The 25,594-nt window shown below is 39.6% G+C and overlaps 2 protein-coding genes across 2 annotated transcripts; one reads left to right on the plus strand and one right to left on the minus strand.

The window, feature by feature from the left end:
- The first annotated feature begins 2,167 nt into the window (after positions 1-2,167).
- Positions 2,168-11,583, plus strand: arl6ip4 (ADP-ribosylation factor-like 6 interacting protein 4). The gene is made up of 4 exons (XM_077710202.1): positions 2,168-2,453; positions 6,144-6,440; positions 9,204-9,391; positions 11,306-11,583. The coding sequence occupies exons 1-4, from the start codon at positions 2,312-2,314 to the stop codon at positions 11,360-11,362; spliced, it is 684 nt and encodes a 227-aa protein (XP_077566328.1). The 5' UTR covers positions 2,168-2,311; the 3' UTR covers positions 11,363-11,583.
- Positions 11,584-11,805: 222 nt separating this feature from the next.
- Positions 11,806-24,753, minus strand: LOC144181698 (bifunctional methylenetetrahydrofolate dehydrogenase/cyclohydrolase, mitochondrial-like). Its single transcript, XM_077710192.1, has 7 exons — positions 24,580-24,753; positions 19,441-19,625; positions 18,790-18,912; positions 18,458-18,718; positions 16,636-16,728; positions 14,127-14,252; positions 11,806-13,619 (listed from the first exon to the last, which is right to left on the minus strand). Exons 1-7 carry the CDS (start codon positions 24,651-24,653, stop codon positions 13,471-13,473), a joined length of 1,011 nt encoding a protein of 336 aa, XP_077566318.1. The 5' UTR covers positions 24,654-24,753; the 3' UTR covers positions 11,806-13,470.
- Between the last annotated feature and the right edge of the window lie 841 nt (positions 24,754-25,594).

Consider the following 25,594-nt stretch of genomic DNA (forward strand, 5'->3'; position numbering starts at 1 on the left):
GGGTTTAAAACCATATACGTTCAATAACTTCGGATCAGAGGAAGCACATGGACAGTCAGTCGTGATGAGATTCACTAGACTTCAGCTGAAGGAGGGGTCAGAGTAGCCAGCGCTGGGAGATGTGTCCATCCCCCAGCCTGACCAGTTCGAAATCCCTAGCTACCCCCAACAGTTAAGCTAGTTTTATTAACAAAGGGTCATGTGACCTGGGTACAAACTTTAGGCGGTAAGAGGTGAACAAAGAAATGGGCGTGTCTTGGTATATGACGCGCCCCTAACTCATGATTGTCATGATGGAAATTTCCAGTAGGCTCTGCAAAATTCTATCCTAGACTGCACTGAATAAAAGTGTAAAGAATACATTCTATCCTCCACAGTCTCGGTGAATTTCCTGGTTCTCAAAAAAATTCTATGTCCAAAACATTTTTTAAGTCCAAAAATTGTTCTAAGTCAAACGGCGGTACGTCAGAAAGCATGTACTATCCTCGGATAGGCTCGGGCAAAAGTCCCGCTGAATTTCCTGGTTCTCAGAAAAAAAAGGATGAAACAAAAACTATGTCAAACGGCGGTGTCTCATAAAAAATATGTCCGACGTGGTGCACGGTCTCCGGATCGGTCCTCCGGATCGGCTCAGGGCGAGCACTTTGGCCGTAGTGTTTATTTTTCCTCACAAATCCATATGATTTACGGAAAATCCTTATGGAATAAATAACAAGGATGCAGACGCTCCCCTACTTACGAACGTTCAATTTACGAACAAGCGATACATACGAACATTTCTGCAACTTGCATTTATGTCGAAAAATGTTCGTAAATTCCATTTTGTATTGCGCGCCTTTTTCCGAGTAGTGCTTCTTTCCGCCGCTAATACCGACGCCTGGCGCTGTGGGAACTCGGTTTACCCAGCATCTACCTTCCTCTGCAGTGCGGAAGTGCGTGACAAATCTCCAGTACGCAAAGAACCTTTTTCATTTCTATCATTAAATATCTCGCGCATCCAATATTCAATATGGTTGGTGAAAAACCATAGGCTTCTAGTGAGGGAGGTGTAAGGAAGAGGCAAGCCATTTCACTTGAAATGAAAGTGGCAATAATAAAGAAGCTTGATGCGCGTGAGAAAGTGGCGAGCGTTGCACGGGAATACAATTTGAATCGTTCGGCCGTCACTACCATTTATAAACAGAAAGATCGAGCAGCAGGACCCAAATATTAAACGTTGCACCAAGGTTGTAAATCAATTGAATGATGCCATACAGTGCTACCGTATCATTTATGATGAAAAAAATGGGAAAAAAAACTGCAATCGTCATTAGATTAGCTTCTTTCGGCCAGTTTCTAGTAAATCTTTATCTCCACCTCTATAATGTATGTATACAGTACTGTATGTATTCTTTCCATTTTATTAAATGTTTTTTTTTTCAGTACAAACCAATGCTGGTTACTTATACAAGCCTTTAACATACAAATGCACTTATATAAACCTTCAATATACTTCAATAGGCCTTAAACATAAATCATAATAAAAAATATAGCACTGAATCAACTTCAATTTGAACAATTTCAACTTATGAACACTTTCAACATATGAACAAGCGATCGGGAACCGAACTTGTTCGTAAGTAGGGGAGCGTCTGTATTTAGTATTCTTCGGCACAATCGTTGATTTAAAAAAAGAACAACAACAAATAAAAAATAAACAAAAATAAAAAATGAAATAAACCTAAACCCATCAATGGTTAGGCTTAACGATGACAAATCAACCAAACATTTACAGCAAAAATAATTACATCATAAAATAATTTACATAGTTTTGCGTTTGGTTGTCCATTAATTCAGGATGTCTTGTGAGGATAAGAGGAATGGAAGATGAATTAATAGGAATTTAATTTCTTAATATTCGGGAAATAAATGAATTACATAGTTACAGTCGTATAAAATAAATTTCAGAAAACAAAATGTTGCCTTCATGTCATGTCGTAATCTTGGCAATGCGATTCATAGATTTTAAAGCAAGCGCTAAACATAAAGTTGTCCCATAAAAAACATTAACTGGACATTTGATAGTTTAATTTATATCATTTCCATGTGCTCTCGAAAATCTGAAAAAAATTAAGTAAACGCCCGATCAAATCGTACTTTCTCCTGTTATGCGGGAATTACGATTTCTTGTGAACACCTCTTACAACTTTCAACTTTCAAAATGGCGGATAGCTGACACTGAGTTGTGCTCTGCAAGAATGTATTCCCTTTTTAATTAGGATAAAATACTTAATTGTGTATCTTGGGAAAACAAAGCGGTTTTCAGATTTTCATGGACCGAAGCAGATCTCCGACAAGGAGAAAAAAAGAGAAGAAAAATGACAACGAGAGAAAGAAACGAAGGAGGTCGCCCTCGGGTTCGTCGTCATCTTCAACTCGGAAGAAATCCAAGAAAAAGGCACACAAAAATCGAAGTGAGTGCTATATAAAAATAAAAAATGGACCCAATGAAAAACAACTATTGAGCAATTTAAAAAAATAACACATGCAAAGACATTTTTCATTGAGGTGGAAGTGTGAGTGTGTACAGAAGGGGACTTGGTGGTTGGTTGGTCGAGGGCGTAGAAGGCAAGTCTTTGGCATCTTTGAAAACTTCCACGCACAATTTAAAATTAGGGTACGTTCAGTGAAATATAATTTTAACGACGGTTGCTTTTAACAACTATTGATAATTTCCCTAAAATGCCCAAGTCATACGTCGTCAAACTTGGCGATAGCACTACCCGCGAACACTTTGATAAGGGAGCTGCTTCTTTTAACTGCCACCGGGATTAAGTTTCTAGGGTTGCATTTGGCACACTCAGAGAATTTCACAAAAAGCCTGTTAGAACGTTTGTTCTATTTCGACCTCGTTTTCTTTTCGGTATTGTTTTTTAGAAGACAATGACATGCAAGACAAACCTGGACTAAATGTCGGTTCTTACAACCGCGTGGATTTATTGTCAGAGTGACAATTTCACATGGCTTTGTTTGTAATCCTTTCCGAGCAGGCAAAAGTGGGTTTTGACCAGATCATCAATGGGGGTGTTGCAGTTTAGAAGGAACTTTATAATTGGTCTGCTCCGGCTAGCTTGCAATTGACCGTCCCTTTTACTTGTGGTCAAGCAGAGTTTTATGATACAGGTCCCCTGCTAAGAACAACTGTACATCCAGAAGTCACACACATGTGACAAACTACACAACCTGAGCAACAATACAATCAAAACACGAAGCCAATTGGGCCACAGACTTGTAAGTTTATAATATATAAGCAGGTCCCACCAGCTTGTTTAGAACCATAAGGCAATTGTTGCGCTATTAAAAAAAACTCTTGAAAAATGTGTTAGATGAGAAACAGCTTATATTGCCCCTGCTACACACATTCGGCAATAGGCATCAGAGCATGGTCGGGGCTATGTAACCATGATATAAATGCAGAGGTGGAAGGCTCGGTGCGCTTCAATTGTTTATGCCTTTCCCAACTCAATACAAAATGAGAACAACTCTTTTTTTGGCAAAATTGGTGAATATGATGGTGCAAACCTATCTAAATTATGCAAAAAAAGCAATGTAATATGTACAGAATCAGGAGTATGCCTTTTAGGAAAAAAGTAAGGAAAACTGACAGTCAACTTCTAAAGAAAGCACCACAAACTAAACTCTCACCCTTGTGGGTAGTGGCAGCTGCCGACTGACTGAATAAAGGAAGAAACGCCCAGGTGGTAATGGGGAGCTGCAGGCTTTGTTTTGTCATAGTGTTAAGATTTTTTAAAGGCAAAAGAGAACAGGCATTGTTGCTTTAAAGCTTTAAGATGTAAACTCAGTCACCACTCTCTGAATGTGACTTGTAGCGTAAGCTTATTATCTGTTAGCATTAGGTTTAGCATCGTGAGCGTCAACATGTTTTCATAAATCTTGTCGCAACTTTGGGCTTTCTTAGGCTTAGCGTTAGTAATCATGTACTGTACCCTGAGTGTCTGTAATTAATTTTTAAGTGTTTGTTGGGTGGTTTGGACACATTTGGTGCAAAACCTAATTAATCCCTTAGATCCCATCTCATTGCAAGTGAGAAGCTGTTTTCAAGTGCTTGTACCTGGTGGAATAAATGTAACAATACAGTGCCTTGTGAAAGCATTTGGCTCCCTTGAGCTTTTAAACCATTTAGGCTTAAAAAAAAAGATGTAAGTGGAATATTGTTTTCAAGAATATAAAAGTGGGACAAAAAATGTGAAGTGGAAGGAAATTTATTAAGTAATAAAAAATAAAATAATAATGACAATACAGTAGATATACAGTGGCTGGCTAAGTAGAGAAAACAAATTATTTTTATTGCGTTTCAAATGTCTGTATTAACACCTCTTTAAATTTTACCTTTCTGAACTTGAATGGAACATTAAACATAAAATATTCTGGACACAGCTTCTCTTGCCTACTTCTTGCTGCTAGAGACCTGGCAGCGCTTCTTCTCACATACCTGAGTCACATTTGGCTTGAGGGAGGAAGCAGTGGAGACCCTCAATAGAGCTTGAAGATGCTCATCAGTAAGTCTGGACCTATACTTGGACTTATTGAAGTATAAATGGGAATTGGACCTCGGCGGGGGATGCAATAATTCAGATGCCGGAGAGTGTGACTACTCTCCAGGCTCCTCGAAGCTATTTCCCGCCGAAAAGCTGCTTCAACTGTTTTTATTAAAGATAAGACAAGTAATTAAATTGGGAGGCGTTAATACAGGAGGTGGAGTACAAAAGGTTTAGTGCACGTTTTAACCAATAGGTGTAAATAAAAGTCTATTCTAATAACTTAATACATCAGAGTGCAAAAGTGTGCTCGATTAAATATAAGAATACAAATATTATTTCACACCATCATCAGTCAACATTGGATTATTCAGAGAAGTGAGTGAAAGTAAGGGGCCCAATAATCTTGCACGCCACACTTTTCAGTTTTTTTATTTTAAAAAATGTGCAAAATATCCAATAAATTTCGCTCTGCATCACAATTCTGTCCCCCTTGTTATTGTTTCTTGAGAAAATTGTTTTAATTTTATTTCTATAAAAGCACCGTATATCCCGCAGCCTTCATTTTTCTTCTAAGGATAACTAGGCGCCTTATAATCCGGTGCTCCTTGTTTATGGATCAATATTGATCCGCAACAGGTCTCGCAACTGCGATAAGGATCCGGCCACTGAGATATATGTAGTTCTTTTGTCAATCCACCTGTTATGGGGGCGAGCACATCTTGCTAATTTGCGGCCCGCGTCTAAATATGCAAGATTAATGTCCGTGCGGCCCGCAAGATTGATATGAATGACACGGTGTTCAGAGCTGGATGAACCAATCACGGTGAAGTATACGGCTCTGGAGGGCGGGACATTGGCCGGGCTGTCCAGTGCCTCGCTCACTCACTCATTCATTCCTCCAATCAGCTGGGCATGAAGCCAATCACGCCGCTCGGATCGGAGTCCATTCGATCAGTTTAAGATCAGTATCGGCATCACATATCTTAAAGACAATTACAGTCAGAGTAAAAACCGAACACATGCAACGCGGCACATATTACTAGAATGTAGTAAAAAGTGGACAGCTTTCGGCACTGGTAGTATACTAGGAAAACACACTTTGTGGAATAGTACCACCAATTCCGTTATACGCAGCAATGTATGATACGCTAATTTGATTTTGATTTAGAACGGGCTCTTTCCACCATCTGGCGGACAAACAGTTGCGTCTCCCATAGTAACAACTGCGGAGGGAACTATTTCACCGGTGCAGGGCACATTTTCATGTGCTTTATTTATTTTTAGACATTAATTTCCTTTTTTTTTTTTTTAATAAATGTATCCCCCACATCCTTTATACAAAATTGAGACACTGACCAATTATAAAGGGTTTATTTGGTAGTAGTGGGAGGATCATGGAACAAATTATAGAATTTACATTTAAAGTACACCTACTTACAACATTTTCAAGTTACGAAAAAAGTTCTGGAACCAATTAATTTTCTAAGTTAATGTATGCCTATTTTATATCTCTATCCATCTACCATCATCCATCGATCATTTTGCTCCAAATACTCCGTCTAACTGTATGATATTAAACATGATAAAAAAATGTGTCCTTAGGTGTAAAAACACAGAGCAAGAAGCAAAAACGAACCCCCTCTTCATCTTCTTCTTCGTCGCCAAGTAATGACAAAATGAAAAAAAAGTCGGCCAAGAAATCCAAAAAGGAGAAAAAGGCCAAGCTGAGCAAGAAAAAGAAACTGAAAAAGATGAAGGAAGATCAGAAGCGCAACGAGCAGGACATCCAGAAGCGGCTGATGGAGTTGGCTCAGCCACTCAGCAACTTCCCGGCCATAGCTTCTTCCTCACTGGAGATTTGGCATGGCAATGATGACGACGGTGACGAACTGGGCCCAGGTAACTGACATTGAAATAAAGTCATAACTTTCTTATTTTTCCAACTAATTTTGGCACTAGACTACCAATCCATTTGAAGTGAGAGCGAAAGGATATTTGTTCATTTGCTGTCAGCCCGTTGCTGGTACAGTAGACATTAATCACTACCCGAATGCTTGGGCAGCCAAGTACAGTCTTACCTCAACGCATTACAAAGTCCTCTAGGTATGAAATTATCAGGTTACGAAACCTTTTGAAATGCAAAGGAGTGCCTCAAATACAAAAACATGACAATTTCACTACACTCTACTTGTCTCTCATTAGCTGTCACTACAACTGTTTAAACATTCTCCTTTTGACTGCCGTTCGTCATTGTGTGCTTGATCTTATGCTTGGAGGAGGCTGTGCCCTCCTACAGCCTCCAAGTCATTCAAAAGACTTGCAGTCAAATCTCAACATGAACCACAGTCTCCGGTGGGTGAAATTGTGTCGCGGTGCAACAAAACTAACTCTCAATGGAGCATAAAGAGCATAAGCTAATGCAATCAGGAATTTAACGAGAAGGCGTCTGAGGAGGAAACAGCCATTGGAGTTTGAACAAAATGCACTCTGTTCGTTCTGGTTTCAGACGGGAGGAAAGACAATCTTTATTAAAAAAAACTCAGAGCCTTTTTTAGGCTCATTATCAACGAAAACAGGGCGAATCTGCACACTTTTGTTATCGTTTTGGCAAAAATGCATCGCCAGTGACCTTTCTATGCAGGTTAGCCTGACTTCCCGTTCCTATAGTTATTCACGACTAGCGGGCACTTACCCACCTGGTTCAAACGGCGGTCAGGCTAGTCCCTATTCTATTACGCATAATGCATGCATGAGATGTATTTCCCCAATAGTCCCTCCTTTTATAGTATTTAACTACAAACACAATAGTTAATTTTCAACATTGGAAAATATCACACAGTTCAGTTGTATGGATTTTTGACCAGGCGTGATGTTTCTGCTTTTATCACCGCCCAGGGGATTATTGTGTTTTTGTAAGAACGGTATCTTGGGTTCCTCGGTTCTTTTTCTTTGATCACCCGCCAATGATCAGCACAGTGTCCACTGGAGGGACCCCAGAAAAGGAAAGGTGAGGTTGTAGAGCTGATGCATTCTCCCACGGCCAAGACATAAACCGCACTGCTCCTCCTGAATCCAAGATTCGTCCTCGGCGGACCGTCCTCTCTACTACCCCAGAATAGACTTTCCTGGGCAGGCTGAGGAGTGCGATTCGACAATATTTGAAACACACCCTCCACCACACCTTTTTAAAACGGGGAACCACCACCCCAATCTGCCAATCTAGAGGCACTGTTCCCGATGTCCACGCAAGGTGTGTCAACCAAGACAGCCCCCGACACACACAGGGCTCAAACTCCGGGCGGTTCTCATCCGCTCCCGGAGCCTTTGCCACCGAGGAGCTTTTTAACCACCTCAGTGACTTCAACCCCAGAGATAAGAGAGTACCCCAGTTTCCCCCGGCTCTCCTTTCTCATGGAAAAGTGTGTCGGTGGAATTGAGGAGGTCTACAAAGTACTCGGCCCACCGATTCACTACATTGAGAGTCGAGGTTAGCAGTGCCCCATTCCCATTATACACTGTGTTGATGGTGCACTGCTTCCCCCTTCTGAGACGTAGAATGGTAGACTAAAATTTCCTTGAAGCCATCCGGAATTCAAACCAACAATGTGTATATTCTAATAAACCACCCATTCATAAATGTTAATTTACAACAACCATTTTTAAATCATTACATAACATGTCATTTGAAAGCAAGACTAGCGTTTAATATGAAATAAGTTAAGGCTGATTGAAGCCTATCCAAATCCTTGATTTGATTCAAAATTATTGTTATCTTATCTTGCAAATGATTTGACCAAATTTGAAGCCAAATTATAACATATTTTTCGAATCAATTTTTTTTAATATGGCTGTCACTTGAAAGCTATCTGATTATACATTTTGAAATGTTCATGCTTAACTACAGACAGATCATCCTCAGTTGACTTTAGGGCATTTTCAGGTAATTTCCCACTGATATCCAATGAAATGGAAGCGACTAAGAAGTACCCCTAAGTTAAGAGGAAATAATTTTATTTCCTTTTGGCTCAATTCCTGTTGGTTATAAGTCATTTTTATTTATTTTTTATTTATTTTGGTCATTTTTCCATTTAATTTTTTGCCACTTATTGGTCACTTTCTGTTAATTTTCAATTCAAATTCAAAAGCCTTTATTGTCATCATGCACAGCTGAAGAAATTGGTGGCAATACTCCAATCTTTTCAGTGTGTTTTCCCTGTAAAAAAATGAAAAAAATAAATAGCACAGATTTCAAAGATATTACACATTGTTATTGCACACCCCAAAGTTATTGCACAGAAGGGATTGTGTGTCGTGCTAACTCTGTCCTTAAGTCTATTTGTCCGTGCTTTGTGAGATCTGTAGCATCTGTTAAAGGGCAGCAGCTGAAATAGGTTGAGACCAGGGTGGTATTGGTCCCTGACAATGGCTCTGCTGAGGTAGCAAGGGCTGGCAATGTCATCCAGCGAGGACAGAGAGAAGCCAATGATCTTCTGGGCAGTGTTGCAGGGCCTTTCTGTCTGCTGCCGTGCTGCCAGTATACCACATTTTCGGGATATTTTTGTCAAAAATAATTGCGACAAATGGAAAGACATGGAAAGAACAAACGTTTTTAAATGTTGTATTAAAGAGACGTGTCTTTTGAGTATGGACGTGTGTTTGCAGTGATGACAGAGGAGCAGAAGGCGCGTCTGGCCACCCGGAGGCCACTAACGAAGGAGGAGTACGATGCGCGGCAGAGTGTAATCCGCAGGGTGTTGGATCCCCAAACAGGACGCACCAGGCTGGTGCGTGGAGAGGGCGAAATCATTGAGGAGATTGTCAGCAAGGAGAAGCACAAGGACATCAACAAGGTCAAACCACACATCATTACTATAGTGTCTCTCAAGCTACTGAAACTTTCGTGCGTGCTCTGAGTATATACAGTATATACATATACAGGGTGTCCTAAAAAATGTATGCACATTAAAAATAATCGTAAACATGGTGTTTAATTAGAATGTTATTATTTCAAAAGTGAGGATATTTACAAGTAATTTGTATTAACCGCCATAATTACCTTGTGTTTGGTCGAAGGGGCGTTTGGCCGAAGGGGCGTTTGGCCGAAGGGGCGTTTGGCCGAAGGGGCGTTTGGCCGAAGGGGCGTTTGGCCGAAGGGGCGTTTGGCCGAAGGGGCGTTTGGCCGAAGGGGCGTTTGGCCGAAGGGGCGTTTGGCCGAAGGGGCGTTTGGCCGAAGGGGCGTTTGGCCGAAGGGGCGTTTGGCCGAAGGGGCGTTTGGCCGAAGGGGCGTTTGGCCGAAGGGGCGTTTGGCCGAAGGGGCGTTTGGCCGAAGGGGCGTTTGGCCGAAGGGGCGTTTGGCCGAAGGGGCGTTTGGCCGAAGGGGCGTTTGGCCGAAGGGGCGTTTGGCCGAAGGGGCGTTTGGCCGAAGGGGCGTTTGGCCGAAGGGGCGTTTGGCCGAAGGGGCGTTTGGCCGAAGGGGCGTTTGGCCGAAGGGGCGTTTGGCCGAAGGGGCGTTTGGCCGAAGGGGCGTTTGGCCGAAGGGGCGTTTGGCCGAAGGGGCGTTTGGCCGAAGGGGCGTTTGGCCGAAGGGGCGTTTGGTCGAAGGGGCGTTTGGTCGACGGAGAATTTGTCGCCGGATTCGCCGTTGGGCATTTCGTCAAACGGACAATTAATCGCCGGATTCGCTCGCTCTCAAAAATTTTTTGTCTAAGAATGTATTTAAAAAGAGGTTTAATATTAAAGCAGGGGTTTTCACAAAGGGAGTTAACCTGTGGCTATAATCTTACATATTTACATGTATATGTTCATTAATTTGTATAGTCCCTTTATCCAATAAATCTAACTCAAACTCAAGTGCAATTCAAATGCAGTTGCCAGGCGACCAATCCATTTTAAGGTGGAACCTTTGGTAATAATGTACTGTTGACCCTCAAACACTGACTTGTCTAAGCTTTTCTAGGGAATTTTGTCTATTCGATCTACTACAACATGAAGGCCATGTGTTTTTCACCATAGGCTTGTTCATGTATTGTTCTTTGAATAGGAAGCTACGTTCATTGGAGAAAAGCCGACATTAAAAAAATTCATTAATCAGAATTACATAGGAAATAGACCGAATTATTGCTTCCCTAAATCATTATTTTACTGGTTAGTCAGCACCATGGACAGAAGTAACATCTGTTCAAACTGGACAAATGACCTCCGGAGCCCTGATGCTGATACACAAACTCAAGAGACTTCACTAGAAAAGTTGCCAAGGGTGCTATTGTGCAATGTGCGTTCTCTGCAAACAATAAAGCAGTAGGTTAAGTTTGTCCGATTGCAATTCACACAAAAGCTTTTTTCCAACAACAAGTAAACACAACCATTCCCTTTCTTCAGAAACTCAGTCGATCACTTAGCGTCATAACTGAGAAAACACGCCGAACTACTTCCTTATTTTGTTTGGGGAAAATCTCAACATAAATGTTTTGTGTGCAGTGTGCTTGTCCCTTTTAAGTAACATCAACATTGGAAACGTGTCAGGGCGACTTTGGCACACAGGGCTCTGTAAATCTAAATATAGTTTAAAGTGATTGGGAATACACTACAACTACAATTGTGTGAACAAAGCAAGGACAAAACCATGATTTGAAATAATTATCAGTGGTTTATACACTACAGCTACGACATCGTGAATGAAGCAGGGACAAAACCATGATTACTAGCTCTCACTCACTCCTGTTAGCTCTTTCTTTAACATGCTTTTATCCTTTCCAATTTTTCAGCAAGCCATGAGGGTTGATGGCGGCACCTTCCAGAGAACGCTGGGACTCAACAGATAGGAAGTCACTTTGCCAACTTTTCACGTTCACATTTTAATCAAGAGAACTACCACTGAATATTAGGGGCAGACAAAAAAAGGAACAAAATGAAATTCAGTCAGATTAAAATGAAATGAAAATTTAGCTAGGAAAATTTTGTAATATTATGAAATTAAAGTTGTAATGCTATGTAACTTTGCATAATAAATTGTATTACGAGAATAAATGCATCTAATTTTTTACTTGTGATCTAAGTTTTATTGTTGTAAACTTAGGCAATAATATATACATATACACACACACACACGCATGCATGCATGCATGCATGCATACATGCATACATGCATACATGCATACATACATACATACATACATACATACATACATATCTACGAGATGTAAGTATTGTCTTTGTTAATGTTGTTTGCTTTTGACTAATGGTGCGACAAAAAGAAGACACCAGCTAGAATAATCACTGATATTTATTTTTCAAAGTTTTTCAAAGGAATCACTTCTTTTCAGGTCTTGCAAGGAGAAATTTAAATGAATACATTTTTAAATTGGGCAAAAGTTAAGTCTTTTGTTACCAAACTGAAAAATTTGAAGGAATAATAAATAAAATGAATGCAGAAGGCTTTTAAAACATGTCCTCTCAGGTCTAGGATACTGTAGGTGTGGTGGAGCCGACTTATATTCACTTTCTCCTGTGCTTACTAGCATTGATGCTAATGCGTTTAGTGTTTACACTGTAAACACAATCCTGTGTGTGAAATAATTTTGAAGTGTTTCTGAGTCTGCAACAGATCGGCACCGTATTTTATCTTTTAGAAATTATCAGTGTGCATCTCGCACCATCTTATTTTAAATTACTTATTTCCATCTTTACTAAAATATATCAAAATGGTAAATGAAATTAACACAACTTTGATTGATGTCGTATCTAAATATTTTCATTTGAAGTAACAAATACCAGCATGACTGACTGGGGAGCTCAGTTGGGGAGGTGCAGCTGATGCGAGGTGACATCGTGGCAAGACAGACTGTCCATCCCCTTAACTAGGGTAAAAACATGCAATGGCCTGTTGTTTATGTGTAACGTTTACCAAACTATCCTTGATTGGCGAGATGGCTGCCCTTTGTTTTTCAAACTGTTAGTATGCATTATGTTGTTCACTACGTTGTGGGATTGAATATATGCATATTTTAATGTGGTGGTACTGGTCTTCGCTAAAAATGGAAAAGCGGCTTATTTAGTGATAGGGGCAAGCCAAAAAGCAGCAACAACAAAAACTGGTGTTTTAAACCGACCTAAAACAAAAATAAATATCTAAAAGTTTCTGCCTTTAATTCAGAGAATCAGAACTCACTTGTTCTTAGCTGTTGCCCATGTTTTCTTATCGGCTAATCTCTCCTACTAAATGGGCCAGAAAGGTGCCTTCACACCGTACAACTTTTCTTTCACCTGTGTTTTACACCATCCAATACAAGGTCAATTTAATTATCTATTAAAGTGGCAACAGTCAAGTTAATTCTGCATAGCTGGCCCAATATCTTCGAATACGCCCCAACTTGCTATGAATATTGTTCGGCTTGATCTTTCTAGGACAATGAAGTGAAGAAGAAAATAATTTCTCATTCATGTAACTTCAGCTGTAAATGACAGTTACTTCAACAACTGCTCAACAAAACAGCAAAGAAAAAAACTAGAGTATCGTAATATTGAAGGAGTATTCACACTTCTCCAGTTTTGTGCGGAACAAACCTAAAAAGTTTGTGTTTGCACACATTTTGCCCTGGTGTGAATTCAAAGCAAGGAATCCTCGCGAACAAAACACCCGGTCTAAATTTGCTACCAAGCGGATAATTCCGAGGATGAAGTCATAGTATTTGTATATGGCTTGTACTGACATTTAGCGCTTGACATTTTAACTTTGGTGTGAGCGCAGCATCAAATATCAGAAATAATTGGCAATAAATAAAATATTTTCTAATGATCCTATTCCAAAACAGAATGTCCAAAAAGTGTATCTTGTATATAACAGTCAAGCCAGGAGAGGACAAGAGGTTAAAAATTAAAGTTTAACAGGTGGTGGAATGTTTTTGGTGTTTTGGACATCCATTTCTCCACTTTAGGATGCGGCTGCCATGCGGATTCTCTCAGGGGGATAGAGCAGGACATTCTTGGCTGCTTTGATGGTGTTTTTCATGAGCATGGCCACGGTCATGGGCCCCACCCCACCAGGAACTGGTGTAATGAAGCCCGCCTTCTGTCTCACGCCTAAGGGCCAAAGTCAGAAATATTATTACATCTTAAATTTAAAACATGTTATATCACCAATGACACATTGTTGAGTGTGATGGGGCATTTGTGCAAAAAAAAAAAAAGAACAAGAGTACTAAAGAATACATTTGTAGCTTTACAGAAGGATATATTAAGAAATATAAGAATTAAGTCATGTATTGTAATATCAGAAGGTTTAAATTAACACTTTAAAATTGCAATATTACTAATTGAAGGCATAATATTATTAGATTAAAGTTGTAATATTAGTATGAGGTAATAAGGTGTATTACAATAACAAAGTCACATTGTAGAATATTACAATTAAATGTCTTGTGTCCATGAAAATGGACAGCATTGACAAATGTTGTAATCTTTATGACAACAGTGCTTATTTTGCAAGAAAACAGGAAGTCTTATTATCTAACGCTAACCCTAAACTTCCTCTCTCTTTAAACATATATTTCAGTTGACCTTAAGACAAAAAAAAAAACTTGTGCATACCTTCAAAATCAACGTCCCCAACCAGCCTGCTCTTTCCAGTGAGTGGGTCCCGCACTCGGTTGATGCCCACATCAATGACTGCTGCCCCCTCTTTAATCATGTCGGCGGTGATGAGATTGGGAATTCCTGTAGAAGATGATTAGTGTGTCACCGTTAGCGATATTGGTATCGTGAGGGGCTCCAATATAGTACTAAAATGCAGCCGTTGGTAGAGGGAGGGATAAGAAATAAAAAACTGCACAATGAGTGCTCTTTGAAATTGAGTTTCCAACTACTGCTTCCCTGTAGATGGCCAGTTAAGAAAAAAAAACTAATCAAGAATAAACAACAGCCAAAATAATGTACTCATGTAGAATTAGCAGGGATAGGAGGCTAGCAAACCAGTCTTCCACTTAGATAAGTGATACTTGCATACCTAAAATAGAATTGTTCGGTATTTGTTATTCTAATGAGCTAATCTATTGAATCCGTGTAGTCAGCTATCAAAATCAAATAACACATGAGCTAAGAAAACGTGTGTAATCTGCCTACTAACTTGTTAGCACAACCCAAACGCAAAAGTGATTAGCACATGAGATATAGCAGTGTATCCCAACCTTTTTTGAGCCGTGGCACACTTTTTGCATTGAAAAAAATCTCAAGGGACACCACCATCTGAAAATCTTTGTCGCCTATATTTATAATAGTTATTCTCATCGAAGTTTTATCAGCAGAAATCGCATCCAAAATTATTCCAAAATCTAATTTTTCACAATGACCTAATGTCACGAAAATTTGGCCTGTGGACCCTGAACGACTTCCGGTTTGAGTGATGCAAATAACCAAGTAAAGTTATTGATCGCATCATTTTATGATTTTTCTCCAAATATTACTTAAATCTCCTAATATTACCCAAAAAATGTGCTCACACAGACTTCACGCCGGCAAAAGTTGATGCCCTAGAAACCAGACAACTTCCGTTTCGACTAAGAGAAAGAGCAAAAAATTACTGTTTGACAACTTGAATCTACTAATAGTATAATCTACAATTTAACGTCCATCATATTTTGATTTGAACCTTGTAATAGTTCCATTTTAATCTCCTTATATTCATATGAATTTTTCTCTCTCAATATCACATTGTATGACTTCTTGCAATTTCCCACGGCACACCTGACCATTGCTCACGGCACACCAGTGTGCCCCGGCACAGTGGTTGGGAAACACTGAGATATAGGCTAACACACAAATGTGGTATTGGCTTTGTTAGGAGAAAAAAAACAAGGAAATTGGGCTAGCAAACTAGTTCCCTGATAACAAGCGTTTAACACATTCGCTTAGCCTACAAACTAATAGTGTGTTAATAAACTAAGATCGCATAGGTAGTCTGCCAGAAAGTGGTTAATAGAAGAGCCAAGCACAGAATCAGTTAGAATTAGCGAAACTTGCTAAATCTAAGTATTAATGTGGTAAAAGCAGGCGATCTAACTTCTGTAGTCACCTACCAAAAGTAATTACCACATATGATGTGGTATTAGTTTTGTTAGAAATGATGATGGGGTAAAGTAGTCAAGTGAGTTCGCCCTCTGCTGGCAAAAGGGATTATTACGTGAGTTCGGATAACACGCCGAGCGCCAAGAACTAAAAGAGCACACTTGCAGTCTTTTTAACAAAACAGATTAGCAAACGTGATAAGCTAACAAAATAATGCCGAATTAGCTTTTTAGAATTAGTGAAATGGGGAAAAGTAGGCTAGCAAACTTGTCTCCTCTGCTAGCATTAGAAATGAGCAAACTTGCATACGCTAAACAGTGTTTCCCAGCCGGTTTAAGCAGCGACATAATTTGCATAGCAAAAATCTTCTAATTTAAAACTCTTGTTATATTTACAATTTGAAGCCATTGTCATCACTTTAGTTAACATGAATCAGAGAACCCCCCCCCCCAAAAAAGGATTTCAATATCTAATTTTTAACACCAACCTCACATCACAAAAAGTTGAAGTCCAAGATCCACAAATAACTTTCGGTTCATGTGATGTAAAAATAAGTAATGTACTGATTTTATAGTCATAATTGTATGACTTTTAGTCATATAACTTCAAGCTCTTATTACAAGTAGCGTCGTCCCATGAAATCTAACAATTTCCGGTTCATGCTGCATTGAAAATAAGCAACAAAGCGACTTCAATCTTGTAATACTACGATTTGAATCTTGGAATATTACAGTATCAACTTTGTTTGTCATATTCACATTTTTATCATGTGAGATTACAATTCTGACGGAATTTTACAACCCGAGTATTGGTCACGGCACACCAGCGTGCAGTGATTGGGAAACACTGTCTAGAAAAAGTGAGTAGAATATGAGCTAAACTGATATACTGTAATTTTAGATTAGTTACATGGAAAAAAATAATAAAAGGCTCCCAAATGTGTCCTCTGCTAGGAAAATCGGTTTGTGCATAGGGTATCCTACTGTACCAATGTGGAATTAGTGTGCATGCTATAGTGAATAGTTGATACTTGAACCTGCGGCGGCAATCACAATGTCGGCGATTTGAGTGTGATGTCGGAGTTGATCCTTGGGAGTGTAACGGTGGGAGATGGTCACAGTGGCATCACCTGGTGGCATTTTCAGGGATATTATTATTAACTCATTCAGTACCAAATGTTCAATTGCTCATTATCAAAGAATATAAAACTGTTGAAAAATTGGGCTGCATTTGATTGCAATGATTCTCACTTTAGCAGCTCACTCCACCATATAATGAGATCTAACTGGCTGTCTCACAACAACCCTCCAATTTCTTCAACCCATTGTCTGCTTAAACTTATTTATGCTTGGGGAATTCAAAAGGAATTCAACAAGAAGGCAGCCGAGGAAGCAGTCACCATTGCAACAGCACAAATCAGAAAAAAATTAAGAAGAAACAAAATTTCCGTATTTGTGGAAAAATCTTGAACAAACTCAACGGCTCATGAGTACCGTACTTTCACACCTATAGGGCGCACTTAAGTCTATTTTTTTCTTTAAAATGCCCAATCAGTGAATGTGCCATGTTTGTGTACCAAATTGCATTTTTTGGTATGACCCCGACCGTTTGAGTGACTGGTTTTATTTATTGCCGACACGCTACTTAATTAGATCAACTCGGCGGATGCTCACCCTAAAATAGCCTCCCCGTGTATTCCAAGCGTTACAGTAAGTCCATTCAAAACATCCCAGGCGAGTGGCAAAACATTTGACTCCGTGTGCTCGTAGTGCTTTTAACCCCCAAAAACACTTAATACTGAAAGAAACAGTACTTTAGACCTATAGAGAAAATGCCTGACATGAATGACAACAATTTGTCTCAGTTCTCAAAACTATTGTAGGTCTGTCGAATCTTCCCAGGAGAGTTTAAATGTAAACCATCCTGGAAAGCCACACTTCCCAAAACAAATTCAGTTCCCAAGAGCTTGTTGTGTACCATAGTCTCGGGAAGTCCAGGTGTGAAGGAGAAGTGACCTCCAAAGGTGTTTTGGTTAACTTTGGAGCAAGCATTTCTTATGCAAAGGATGTATTAAAATGTCTTGTATTAATGTCACATTTATAATAATGACAAACCTAACATTCCCAATGATCAAAGCGTTCATATGTGTAATGTTTAATATCCAAAATATGGCAAAGCGTTTAATTTTTTTCCGTCACTCAGCGTGAATGCCGGAGCTAACACAAGGAGCATATATTACTTCTCGTTGGCTGCTCATAAGAACATCAGGGGCACTGGCTCTCTCCCCAGCAAACTCCTCATGTAATATCTCTGGTCGCAACTCCCTTTTTGTAATGTCTCTGCGAGCACTGGACAGAGCGTTGCATTTTTTCCCCAAACAGCCCTGAGAAGGTATAAAAATGTAAAACTAAATTTGAATTAAGTTTAGTGTAAGGTTAGATTAAACTTGTTTCTGAGTGTGTCTGCATCGCAATCTAAGTTCATTTAAATTTGTTGGTTATATTACGATTCACCGGTGCAAAAAGTCTCCCCCCTCCCCCCTATATGTCCTTCACTCTACCCTCTGCCAAATCAGTCTGATTTTAGTTCTACTAAACACATTTTAGTAATATCAAACCACCAGTTACGTGTTACTTTGTTGTTAAATAGATGGCGATTAGAAGAAAACGTTTTTTTTCCAATCCAATATCCTGCTTTTGGTGTTTCTTTCAGAAGGTTGGAACGAATTAATTGTTTTTTAGTTAATTTCAATGGGAAACATTCGTTCGAGTTGAGAGAATATCGACATACGAGCTCAGTCCAGGAACGAATTAAGCTCGTATCTCGAGGTACTACTGTACTAAACTTTGCAGTCTCACCTCCCGGTCTCTCGTGTCGCCGATCCGTGTGAAGCAGCATGGCGATAGGCATGCCAACGTTTTTGGAGCGCCCTGCCACCACCACATTCTTGCCCACGGTGGCAATGCCGGTTCGTAAGATGATCTCCATTACCCCCCAGGGTGTGGCAGGCAACATGCTGGACTGATCCAGGCACATGCGTCCCACGTTGACCACATGAAAGCCGTCCACGTCCTTGGTAGGTGCCACCGCGTTGCATATGGCGCGCTCGTCGATGTGCTCTGATACGAGGAACCGAGTAGGAACGTCAACTTTCTCAGCCCAGAGTTTTCTTCACACCCACTGTTATCACCTGGAAGTGGCAGCTGCACCAGCAGGCCGTCTACGCGGTGGTCCGTATTGAGCTTGAAGATAAGGTCCAAGAGCTCTTCCTCGCTGATGTCTGAGCGCTTCAGGATGGTCTCGCTGGAGATTCCTAAGGAAGGGATGTGTATTTCTCACTTTCTATTTATTTAAAGGTAATTCAGATTATTTGCTATTATTTTTAGTAAATTTATCTGTATTTTGGGCATCTCCAACTGGAAACTTACGCCATAACATTTGAAGGAAGTGATCAAAGATGCCCCAAGTATACAGGATAGAAAGAGATTACTATCCAATATACTTTGGGGCATTCATGCCACTTTCTTCATTTTATTGATCACTTCCTTCAGATGTTGTGGCCTAGTAAGAGATTACTATTGTGTATAATTTGGGGCATTAGTGTCACATTCTTTATATTTTTTATCAATCCTTCAGATATTATGGCTGAAGTTTCCAAGTGACTTTCAGTGATTTTTTATGACATTTCCAGGCCAGTTTTAGTGGATTTGTAATGCATTCCTAGGTAGCTTTCTTTTATGACTTTTATTTTACTTTTAGTTTTGGGGAAGGTCTGTTCATTTTAAGGAATTATAAAGGTGCCATTCTCTTGGGAAAAGGGAAAAAAGGAGCGGTCACTCACCGACATCGGCAGCAGACCGTGTCTTGTTAAGGACGTAGGAGTGGCTCGCTGGATTGTCGCCAACTAGAATGACGCTAAGGTGAGGTCGTCGGTGTCCGGCCAACATCCACTTTTCCACGTCGGCGCGTGCCTCGTCCCGGATCTGTCGGGCCAGCTTCTTTCCTGAGATCACCACTGCTTCCTGCCTAGAACAGGAATTAATATTTACCGTATTTATTTGAGTATCACACGCAACATTTTGTACCAACAAACTAAAGCAAAGTTTGGGTGCATGTTATACACGAGCTCTTTAAAATCCCAATAAAAAACTGCCCTCCGCCTGTGAAAAAGTCAGCCATAATAACGTTAGACTCAAAACCTGTATTTTTCCGCAAGATGGCGATGAGCTACCTTCTTTTACAAAAGCCATTTAAGATTTATTTATTCATTATCATTTGGCAAGTTTATATGGGGAGATAAAATAATCAAAAAGTTGCCACGTAAACATTAGCGGGGCAGCTGCTCACTCGCCCAAGAAAATTGGAGTCAATTGTTTGGTGAATCTGATGACGATGATGAATCAGTGTTTGAATTGTATTTTTTTATAGCATAATAGATGATGAATTATACTTTAATGATTTAAAATTCTAAATTCCCTTTGAGAATTGTTTATAATGGTAGTTTATTTTAACAGGTTTCCGTACCATTTGTCGTGAATAATATTTTTTTTCATCGAGACGTGTTCAGCATTTGCCAGTTACCAGTACATGTGCAATCCTTGGTGTGAGCTGAGAAAAAGTGAAAAACAGCAATTTTTAGTCACAAATTATGGGTGCACGTTATCCACGGGTGTGCGCTATACTCTAATTAATATAGTAAACGTATTATTAGAAATAAATAGAAAATACCATTCCCATAAAATTGTTAGGGGATGCTTTGCTTTACGCGAAGATTTTCGGCCACTTTGAGAAGATTTTTGGTCACTTCCTGTACCTGTGGGATCAGATCATTTTTCTCTCAATTTTCTGACATCTCTATATGTGAGGGAAATTTAGTTTTTTTAGGCTGAAAATAATCTGCTTGCCAATGGTGATGACTTCATATGATTCTTTTCTTTATTTCATAATGCACAGCAACTTTTGGTTTGAGGGCATACATGTGTCAGTGAAATGAGCTTCATATCATAGCCTCTTAAGTTATTGTGAGTGATTATGAGTGACTACACCTGGTGACTTCTCTGGGGCCATTTAAATAGGGCTCATTGAATGCAAACGGCCACAAACACTACAATGGGAAAGTCAATGGAGGTCAGGATGGATCTGAAAAAAAGTGGATCCTTGACTTGAACAAGTCACTTGGACCCATTTCAAAGCAGCTGCAGGTCTCAAGAGCAACAGTGCAAAGAATTGTTTGTGGAGTGCATGGCACTGTTTTGTCACAGCCACGACCAGGAAGAAAACACAAGCCATCACCTGCTGCTGAGAGAAAATTGGTCAGGTGGGTGAAGATTCAACTGAGAATCACCAAAAAGCAGATCTGCCAAGAATTAGAAGCTGCTGGAACACAGGTGTCAGTGTCCACAGTCAAGCATGTTTTGCATCTCCATGGACTGAGAGGCTGCTGTGCAAGAAAGAAGCTCCTGCTCCAAAAGCAGCATCTTAAGGCTCAACTGAAGTTTGCTGCACATCACATGAACAAAGATAAGACCTTCTGGAGGAAAGTTCAGTGGTCAGACGAAACAAAAATCCAGCTGTTTGGTTACAATACCCAGCAATATGTTTGGAGGAGAAAAGGTACACCATGCCTGCAGTCAAGCACGGTGGTGGTAATATTATGCTGTGGGCCGGTTTTCATGCCAATGGAACTGGTGCTTTACAGAGAGTAAATGGGACAATGAGGGAGGAGGATTACCTTCAAATTATTCAAGATAACCTAAAGTCATCAACTTGAAGATTGGGTCTTGGACGCAGTTGAGTGTTCCAACAGGACAATGACCTCAAACACACATCAAAAGTGGGAATGGAATGGCTAAATCAGGCTAGAATTAAGGGTTTCTAATAGCATTCCCAATGTCCTGACTTAAACCCCACTGAGAACTTGTGGACAATGTTGAAGAAACAAGTCCATGTCAGGAAGCCATCAGATTTAACTGAACTGCAACAATCTTGTCAAGAAGAGTGGTCAAAGATTCAGTCAGAAGCGTACCAGAAGCTTGTGGGTGGCTACCAAAAGCACCCAAATGAAGTGAAAATGGCTAAGGGACATGTTACCAAATATTAGCGCTGCTGTATGTATATTTTTGACCCAGCAGATTTGATCACTTTTTTCAGTTCACCCATAATGAAGTCATAAAAGAACCAAACTTCATGAATGTTTTTTTGTGACAAAGAAGTATATATTCCAATCACTCGATCAGAGACAAATCAGAGTTGTAGAAATAACTGGAAACTAGAGTGTATGTAAACGTTTGACCACAACTGTATATACATACAGACACTCCCCTACTTACGAACGGGTTATGTTCCCCAGCGCTTGTTCATAAGTTGAAATTGTTCAAATTGAAGTTGATTGAGTGCTAAATTTTGTATTATAATTTATGTTTAAGGCCTATATAAGTATAATGAAGGTTTATATAAGTGCATGTATCTTTAAGGCTTGTATAAGTAACCAGCGTTGGTTTGTTCTGAAAGAAACATTTATTGAATGGAGAGAATACATACAGTACTGTATACATACATTAGAGAGGATGGAGAGAGAAATTTACAACAGACAGCTATGCAACACACCACTTTCTCACGGGCATCAAGCTTCTTTATTATTGCCACTATTGTTTCAAATGAAATGGCTTACCTCTTCCTTGCACCTCCCTCCCTAGAAGCCTTTCGCTTTTCACCAACCATATTGAATAATGGATGCATGAGATATTTAATGATAAAAATGAAAAAGGTTCTTTGCGCATTGGAGATACGCCACGTACTTCCACAACTTCCGCACTGCAACACTGCCAGGCGTCGGTATTAGCAGCAGTTAGAAGCACGACTCAGAAAAAGGCGCGCAATACAAAACCAAACTTATGAACATTTTTTGACATAAACGCAATTTGCAGACATGTTCTTATGTACCGTTTTTCGTAAGTTGAATGTTTGTAAGTTGGGGAGTGTCTCTACATATATACGGCGGTGTCGATGCTCTACCTATATACGGCGGTGTCGATGAGCACTGTAGATTGACCTTTCGCCAAAGCTGGAATCACTGTTATGGAAAAACTCTGACCCTAACAGTGAGATGAAATCCAGCGTGTTGGATAGCGAATCTTGCTTAATAGATATGAGACATCACCCTTTAAGTCAATGCAACCTATAGGTGTGAAAATACGGTACGCTATCTCAACATAAAATATACTTCTACCTTCGAAAAATCTAAGTTACGATCCCACTTCTGGACCCAATTAATATGCTAACTAGAGGTACCACTGCAACTCAAATTCAACAGAAAAGTGAACTTAAATTAAAATAAGTGACCAAAATGAACAGAAAGTGACCTGGTAAGATAGGATGGTAAGAAAATAACACCATAACTTAACACCAGAAAATGAATTTAATTATCTGCGATTGATGGCAATAGTGGTCCAATCCATTTGAAATGAGAGGGGAACCTATGTTAATATACTGCCAGCCACAGTACAAACAGATTGGATGTTTACTACTAGTAAATTCAATTAAATTCATGGCAGAAGACCAACAAACGTCATCAAAGTGGCCATGGTGGGCAAGGGGCTTGGTACCTGTGGTCAGCTGGGATAGGCTCCGGCAAACCCCACGACCCTTGTGAGGATAAGCAGTTCAAAAAAATAATTGAATGAACTTATTTAAATTGAAAATACCTTTCGTTTGGCCAAAGAAAATGTCACAGGAGTGCCATGTTGGAAAGGGCACCATTCTCATTTAAGTCAATGCATTTACTTTCAAATGAAGCATAACTATTTTACCATTGTTAGCATTAGAAGTTTCCAGGGTGTGTTTTTAAATTAGTATTGAAAATGGTATCGTATAGTACTCTCTTGAGTATCAATATGGACGTTAAATGTCTTCCTCCAGTCACCACTATTGTGAAGGCGGTTACATCAGCGCTTGGCATCGGAGTGGCTCATCTTTTCTTTGGTTATGTAAGCTCAACCGTTGGCCAATGGTATTGTTTGGCAACTTACACCATAGTTGACACTGTAGCACAGCTGTGCTTTTTTTATTTTTAGCAGCTAGCATACAGTCCACTTAGAGAACGTAACATCGCTAATTTTAGAATGTTTTATATCAGTACTCACTGAATTTGTAGCAATTGGTGGCTAGAAATGTTACATTTACTCACATTTTATTGAATCAAAGTGTACTTCTCAGAGTAGGTTTACCACGCCGTACTTTAGTAAATATGTGCAGAAAAGGTTACTCGACCGGCCGTTCTTTATTTCATTTTTGCAAGCAGAGCTCTACCTGTTCCCAAAATCAGATGTAGTAACATTTCTAGATTACACCAATCAATAGTTGTAAATATGATGCAATTAAAATCCTAAAATTAGGAGAAAATGTGGGGCTATCACATGATTCAAGTTGTGACATAAAATTAAAACTGTAATATCCCTTGATTAATGTTGTAACGTTCTGTCTGTTGTAATATCAGTTGTATTCTTTTATTATAAAAAGGACAATTGAGATTTAAGTCGAAATATTAGGAGATAAAAGTCGTTCTGTCAAGATTAAATTCGTAACAATATGAGTAGCGAGAAAAATTAAAGTCGCAATATTATGAAATCAAAGTCGTAACACTAAGATAATAAATATCTTACTATCGTGATAATAAGAAAAGTTTGTAGCAATACTACTTCTAACCTTGTTGAAAGTATCAGTTGGCTGCCAAAGTGAGGATGCAAAGAGTGGTGGAGATTTCATCAGCCACTTTGCTGTAATACCAGTGTGCCGCTAGGGCGGCTATAGGGAGGGACACGTTTACTGACTTTGGAAGGCTACCTTTCCATGAAAAAAGCGGTAAACGTGGGTATTCGCTCGTACAAAGGAGGACAGTAACAAAAAATAAAGTCAAGAATCTCCTAGGTAGTACTACTACCAGTCAGTAGTAGTAACAATGCTAGAAATCCGGGGATCTCACCTCGAGGCGGACGTGTGAAGCAGACACTGGAGAGAGTGCTGACATACTTTCCTTAGAGTCCTGACCGCTGCCATGTTGGGAAACAAGAAAGGAGGGAAGCAAGGGGAAAAGAGCGAAAGAGAAGTGAAAGCCTCTAACTGACAGAGAGCCGCCGTCTGTGGAAGACGGAAGTGCTGCGGAGGCAGTTTAAATAAGACCTCGCCCACTGGTTGACGCAACGGTGACGTCACTGTTATGTGGATTAATAAGAATGAACTACCAACCCCCAGTTCTTTCGCAACATGCATACGTGGAGATTTTGTGTAAAAAAAGTCAAATGGATGAAACAATTGCATTCATAATTATTAATTGAATTCGCAAGCCTTCAAGGTTGTGAAATCACTGTTGCGAACGCAACCATCTTGCTTTATTTATTTGAATACCAAGTTTGAACTTCATATTTGGTTTTCATATAAAAAATCATTCAACCATTTGTTCAAATGTATTGCCATATAATTTGTTCGGTTAGCATGCATATTATAGAATGTTTCAACTTTACTTTTTAAAATTATTATTAAAGTTGTTATATTAACCTTTCCACATTGATGATGATGATTTTCATCGCACATGATTTTCCCGGGGTAAAGACTGTGATGGACGTCAATAGTGAAACGGCAACAAATGTAATAAAATGGGGTAAAATCAACTCCCTAGCAGCACTTAGTGATTAAATACAAACACTGAAGACTTTCAGATATGAGAACCGGGCCCAAAATTGAAATTATATTTAGGAATATAGCCATATTTTACTCACCAAAAATCATTTTTAACTGTTCACAATATCCATCGTCCTTTCTTCCTTCCTTCTTTTCTATCGCCATCGAAGCTAATGATGAAGGTCAAGCCTGTCTTGTCATATTTCTGGCATAGTCAGTCTTGAAAATGGCTTTAAATCAACACACCAATAAATTTGCTCGTGCAGATCGCTCCAAATACAGCTTGGTAGCTCTCATAGTAAGCGCACTGAAAGGGGCGG

Source organism: Stigmatopora nigra, unplaced genomic scaffold (assembly GCF_051989575.1).
Source record: "Stigmatopora nigra isolate UIUO_SnigA unplaced genomic scaffold, RoL_Snig_1.1 HiC_scaffold_24, whole genome shotgun sequence".
NCBI classification, from domain to species: Eukaryota; Metazoa; Chordata; class Actinopteri; order Syngnathiformes; family Syngnathidae; genus Stigmatopora; species Stigmatopora nigra.